This window comes from Guillardia theta, assembly GCF_000315625.1.
Source record: "Guillardia theta CCMP2712 unplaced genomic scaffold GUITHscaffold_185, whole genome shotgun sequence".
NCBI lineage: Eukaryota > Cryptophyceae > Pyrenomonadales > Geminigeraceae > Guillardia > Guillardia theta.
This window is the reverse complement of record NW_005434491.1, coordinates 29,821-35,622: the sequence shown is the minus strand read 5'-3', so window position 1 is coordinate 35,622 and position 5,802 is coordinate 29,821. Positions and strand designations below refer to the sequence as shown.

The window sequence follows — 5,802 nt, the reverse complement described above, 5'->3', positions numbered from 1 at the left end:
GAACATTGAAGGGAAGGGCGGCACCTCAAACACAGGAACTAACGGCCTTGAATACTCGGTGAGCAAGTCAACAGTCGGTCTACAGGCTGTCAGAACAGGCGGGGCATGGTGGAAGTGAACTACCTCAGGTTGGAATTGAGCTCGTTCATGGCACGGCTGCCCTGATTACTCTTGACGGATAGGAATACGGTCAGGGGAGAGCATGCAGCAAACAGTTCGGTTCTCACAATATCAACAGCAACTTTTTGTGATTGCGAGACAAGGGGCTGCACTGACTCAGTCGCAAGGCTCATTTGAGACGAGATTGTCTTAATTCCACTCTGCAAGGTACATAAGCCGGAAGGAAGAGACCTTAGGAGCACAGCAACCTCCGCTACAGACAGGGTCGGCTTCACCACGGGCTGGAGAAGATTTTCGATTTCTCCCTGATGGGACACGACCTGTACAACTTACATCAGAGATGATTTTTAACAAGAAACATATGTGCTTCCTGCTGCTGAAGATCTTCAACGAGGGTAATAGATTTCTCAACGGCCTGTGTGTAGAGCATAGGCAGTTAGGCGCGAGAAGAGTGGGTTCAGATCAACCTCTTCCACATAAGGAGTGGCTCTTTCTATGGCAGGTTGTGCGATCTTTGCTCCTTGCTCAATTGCCACTTGTGCCACAGGGGTCGAGACCTGGGCGCGATGAGTTGAGTGAGAAAGAATCAAGGGCAAAGACCTCAATGGCTGAGTGAACAAACGAAGCGACAAGTCTGAAAGCCTTGACCAGGGTTAATAGTCTGACTATCACACAAAGCTGCACACACCTCAACACTTGTACTTGCAGCAGTCTGAACACCTTTCACACAGAAAGTTGCAATTGAGATAGTCAGACTGATCGCCTAAAACATCGTTGAAATAAGCTCTTCTCGTCGTTCAATACAAACCTGCACGGTCCCCGTTGCAACAGTGAGAATAATTCCACCAGCCGTTCGCACGGCGGTACCGACGTTCGACACAATCTGTGTGAAAGGTTGAGAACTGGCCCCGGTGAAGAAGGAGAAACTGTACGTTTGGTCCCCGAGTCTCTCCAAGATTTTGAAGGGCCTCTGCTCGTCGTTGGTTCATCTGCTCCCGCAGCCTTCCAGAGATCTACAAGACGATGAGAACGCAAGAAAGGTACAAGTAAAGAGGAAACCCATTTCTTTCGGTGATCCAGCAACTTTGACTTTACTTCGCTGTCATGCTGTTTGACCTGAAAAGTGCGTGAGGGACTTGTGGACTTCATTTCAGATGCTTTACCTCCTGATAACGATGAATTGCCTTATCAACCAAAAAAGCAGCAAAAAGTCCCATCCCTGCTTTCAGGAATGTCGAACGATCCATCCCTAGAATACGCTTCTCGCCTCTTCTTCCCTAAAAACAGTATCCAGCGAGTCAGGTAGGCATAAAAGGAGTCCAGTACAGGAGAACCTTGCCCGAAGTCGAGGTCTCGGTCAACATGTCATCAACTTGTTGTTTGAAGCTTCGATAGGACACATCAACCTTGAAATACACATAGTCAAGGCCGCTCTTAGCATTCAACATGGTAAAACCGGATATTCCCCGTTGTCCAATGCTTTATTGCTGGTTACTTGTGTCAGTCTCATTCGTTCTTTCCGCTTTGATTCACCTAAGAACCATGTCCAACACGAGCTGCTTTGTATCCTTCCCTCCCTTGGCGACTCTTCTTGTGATTCTTCGCAAGTCATCGCCAAGGTTGCCTTCTTCAAAGCTCGATTTTGTTGCTCCCGACATTGTGAATGCAGAAGTGTGACGTCGCACTAAACCATTCGCAGTTTTGAGAAAGACAGGCTGCTTGCCAACACCATGGAAAGATTCGACGGTGACGAGCAGAGCAAAGGCGAACAATGTTGCGACCTGCATCTGGATGATGCAACAACTAAGTAAGTGACAGACAGACATGCCTCGCACATGACAATCTTAACGTTGGAGTATCCTCCTCCTGCTCTTCCTGTTGCTCCTGCTCCTACTATTGCTCCTGCTCCTCCCTCCCTCTCCTCCCTCCCTCTCCTCCCTCCCTCTCCTCCCTCCTGCTCCTGCCTCCCTCTCCCCCCTGCTCCTTCTCTTGTACCATGATTGCCTGGCCCTGAAGTGTTCCCCTGGTATCCATTCGAAACATGAACGGGACGGTACGGCCTCAAAAAGCCGATAAGGGTGAATTTGTAACAAAAATATTTCCAAATATGGAACTATTATTTTAAACAATTCGATTTGACTTCATAATATAGTGTATCAATTATACAAATTTTATGAAAATTCAAAAATTAATTGGAAATAAAACACCTCTACCGCGAATAGTCACAACACAGGACGTATCGCCGCCGGACACTCTCAGTGACCCGGTCACGGGCCGCCGGGTGACCGGCCGGGCGGGCAGGGTGCCGGGGTGCCCTTTCTTTACTCAAAGTTAAGGTAAAAATCAGTTCGAGGACAATCAGGAGAGTCGAGGAGGCTTGGGGTGGCACCTGCCGCATCCAGTGACAGCCTGAGTCACGACTCAGCGGCCCCATGATCATCCGATCCGACCGCAACTAGTTAGTCTAGCCCGGCCGCGCCGCCGGGGCAGTGACGATGCCGCCGCCCGGCAGGGGCCACCGTGACCGTCTCCGGGGGCCGCCGCGGCGTACGGTCGCCCCGGCCGCCCCGGCCGGCGACCGGGGCGGCGGGGCCCGGGACTAACAACGGTCACCAAGTTTCGGCGGACGGTCCGACCGTCGGACGGTCGGGCCCGCCGGTCCGAGGCTGTCGGACTCCGGAACTTCCGGCAACTGAAGTCGGGCAAGCCTCACAAGATTCAAATCCTACCTCCACCCCTTTTAGACCCACCCTACCCCTACTACCCTGGCCTTGACCGTTTCACCGGGGATGGTGGGGTTCAACATGTACCCCTGCTTGAAACGCTGACTACCCCATGTTAAGTCACCAACCCCCGTCAGCCTACAAACATTTGAAAAGATGAGTACCCCTACCCTCTATTACCGTCCTGGTCAGAAAAAAGATGACTCACGCGATCGGATCCGCAGCGTGATATGGCCAATGAAGAGAAGGAGAGCCGCAGGAGAGAGCAGGGCTGGAGAGAGCAGGAGAGAGCAGGAGAGAGCAGGAGAGAGCAGGAGAGAGCAGGAGAGAGCAGGAGAGATAAAGAGGAGAGGGCCACGATAGGGAAATTGGAATAAAGCCTGAGGAGGTTGCGTCGGAAGACGAGAAGTAACTTGATTCGATGGAGGGTCTCGCTGAATGAGTAGAGGATTGGTAGGAAGTGGTAGAAATCAGAAGTATCAAAGATAAGTGTAGGGGCACATTATGAAACAAGATGCCAGTCAAACAGTATCAGTACTGCTCCTTGTTTATTTTGAATTGATCAGCACGAGATCCCGTTGTCACGAACTTGACAAGGAATACAATGAAAATGATGTTTCTGATCGCATCCGATTGGCAGATGTCCTTCCCCTACAACTCGCAGCCGATGGGGGCCGGTCAACCCCAGTATCTGCCCCAGTACTACCAGCCCTTCCCAGCTCAGATCTACCAAACTACCCCAGCTCAGATCTACCAAACTACACCAGCTCAGATCTACCAGCCCTCCCCAGCTCAGATCTACCAGCCCTCCCCAGCTCAGATCTACCAGACTACCCCAACTCAGATCTACCAGACTACCCCAGCTCAAGCTCAGATCTCTGCGGTCGGTTTCCAGTCGATGGCGTTCCCGTCGTCGCTGCAGTACGCGGCAGCACCTGCAGTCGCTATGGTCTTGACTCGTCTGAGGGAGGAGAGTAAGAGATTAACACCGTGTCAGGATCCAGCTGGATATCAGCAGCAGACCTTGCGGGCGCCTCCCCAAGCCCAGCCTGCTCCCAGCTATCCCATGGTGAAGAGAGCAAGCGTCGTTACCATCTGACACCTCCACCGTCTAGCAGAGCCTTCAGCCTGGCGCTCCCGGACAGCCCTTGAGTGCAGAGATGTGCAGGGCGTTCGGTCTTCCCTTGGGAACTGTCTGGGGAGATTCCTCCTCCTCCTCCTCCTCCGCTGCTGCCACAAGCACAAGCACAACAACAACCACCGGCAGCAGCAGCTCCTCGTCTACAGGTGCTAGTTGCAGAAAGATATGCGTAGAGGGTTTGGTCATCGACTGCATTTGACCTGTTGGAAAAAGGGATCAGCGGCTCCCCAGCAGCTCCCCAGCAGGCTGCGGCTGTTCCTTCAGCGGTGAACAAGACAGGTTGGGACCAGGGTTTGTTTTCTGTCATGATGTTCTGGAGCAGGAGTGAGCAAGCCGGCTGTTCCTGCTGCTACAGTTGTTCAAACTCTTTGAAATCCATGAGAAGCTTACCATCCGTACAGATCGAGGAGGAGCAACCGGTCATTCAACCTATCAGAGTGCCAGCACAAGCAGCTCAGCAGCATAAGCCTGCTCCTGCTCCTGCGCCTGCGCCTGCGCCTGCGCCTGCGCCTGCGCCTGCGCCTGCGCCTGCTGCTCCGCCGGTCGCTCCTTCTGCTTGATCGGCGAGAACTGAACATGTTTCGAAACCTCTAGGTCACTACCATGCAAGCCAAACCTGAGCCCGTGAAGCAAGCTGCTCCCGCTAAGCCTGAGCCCGTGAAGCTCTCAACGTCAAAGGAGGTAGATGAGGAGAAGAGAAGGAGATGGTGCTGAATGGAGTTGGCAGACGAAGGAGAATGCGGAGGGTCGATGATTTTCTTCTCCTCCTCTTGTTTTACTTTTCCTTCCAGACAGGAAACCTCAAGCTGCTCCCTTGCAGAAAGCTCCTGCACCAAACCCTAAGGTCCCTCTCTTGAACCCTCCACCTCCAGCGCACCTTCCGCTCCACCCCCCCCCCTTCTCAGCTCCTCTTTCTCTCACATCACTTCTTTCAGAATGCTTCGTTCCTCTCCTTCCTCCATAAGGACTGCGAACTCCGGGTGACTCTCGCCTCTTCTTGCCTTCTCCTCTGATGCCCCGAAGCTCGCGGTCGCCGTCGACTTCACGTCTTCGAACAAGAAGCATGAAGGTAAGGAGAGAGGAAAGAGAAACGAACGGCTAGGATAAAGGAGGAAGCGAAGGTGGTGATCTCCTTGAGCAGACGAGAGTTCGCTTCATTACTCTGCTCAGCCTCTCAATAATCCGTACTGGCGCACTCTGAATTCAGGTAGGAGGAGGGAGAGAAAGGATAACAAGGGAGGAAAAGGAGAAGCGGGAAGGAGGAGAGCAGCTGAATTGTGCCCTCCTGCAGTGCTCAACATCCTCCTGCCATTTTCGCGCGGACAGACGGTGAGGCTTTCTCCTCCTCATGAAAGTGCCTGAAGTATCGGCAGGTGGAGGCGATGGGGTTCGGAGGGAAGAGAAAGGACAGCAAAGGTGAAGGATGACGCGGAGGCTGCAGGCGGCTGAGATGCTGGTCCTGCAGATGTTTCTCAATGCTTCTCAATGCTCGGAACGGAGGAGGTGAAGAGAGGTGGAGGGAGAAGAAGCGAAGAATCAATGGGGGACGGAGACAGAGAGAGCGGGAGGAGAAGGACAAGAACGATGGAGGGGGAGCGGGGAGAACTTCTGGGGGGATGGGGGCGGTGGACGGCTCAAGGACGGAGGACAGCAGAAAGGAGGAGATGAGAAAGGAAAGGGGAAGAAGAGGGTAGTCAAGAGGAAATTTAGATCGAAAAGAGCAGGGAGCATGAAAGGGAGGAGGAGGTGGAGGAGGAGGAGGAGCTTTCCTAACACCTCCATTAGTTTGCTGTTCAAGGACTCGAAGGTCTCAAGAAG

General features: G+C 52.9%; 2 protein-coding genes across 2 annotated transcripts; one reads left to right on the top strand and one right to left on the bottom strand.

Moving 5' to 3' along the window:
- Positions 1-1,454: 1,454 nt before the first annotated feature.
- Positions 1,455-1,837, bottom strand: GUITHDRAFT_166507 (hypothetical protein; the record flags this gene model as incomplete). Its single annotated transcript, XM_005820221.1, has 3 exons — positions 1,654-1,837; positions 1,577-1,607; positions 1,455-1,526 (listed from the first exon to the last, which is right to left on the bottom strand). Coding segments are annotated over exons 1-3 (228 nt in total), but the record flags the coding sequence as incomplete, so codon positions are not given.
- Positions 1,838-3,483: 1,646 nt separating this feature from the next.
- Positions 3,484-5,411, top strand: GUITHDRAFT_120510 (hypothetical protein; the record flags this gene model as incomplete). Its single annotated transcript, XM_005820220.1, has 13 exons — positions 3,484-3,792; positions 3,841-3,912; positions 3,959-4,019; positions 4,198-4,263; positions 4,307-4,338; positions 4,386-4,526; positions 4,579-4,665; positions 4,712-4,730; positions 4,776-4,828; positions 4,920-4,964; positions 5,008-5,053; positions 5,276-5,313; positions 5,358-5,411. 13 exons carry the CDS (start codon positions 3,484-3,486, stop codon positions 5,409-5,411), a joined length of 1,023 nt encoding a protein of 340 aa, XP_005820277.1.
- Positions 5,412-5,802: the final 391 nt, after the last annotated feature.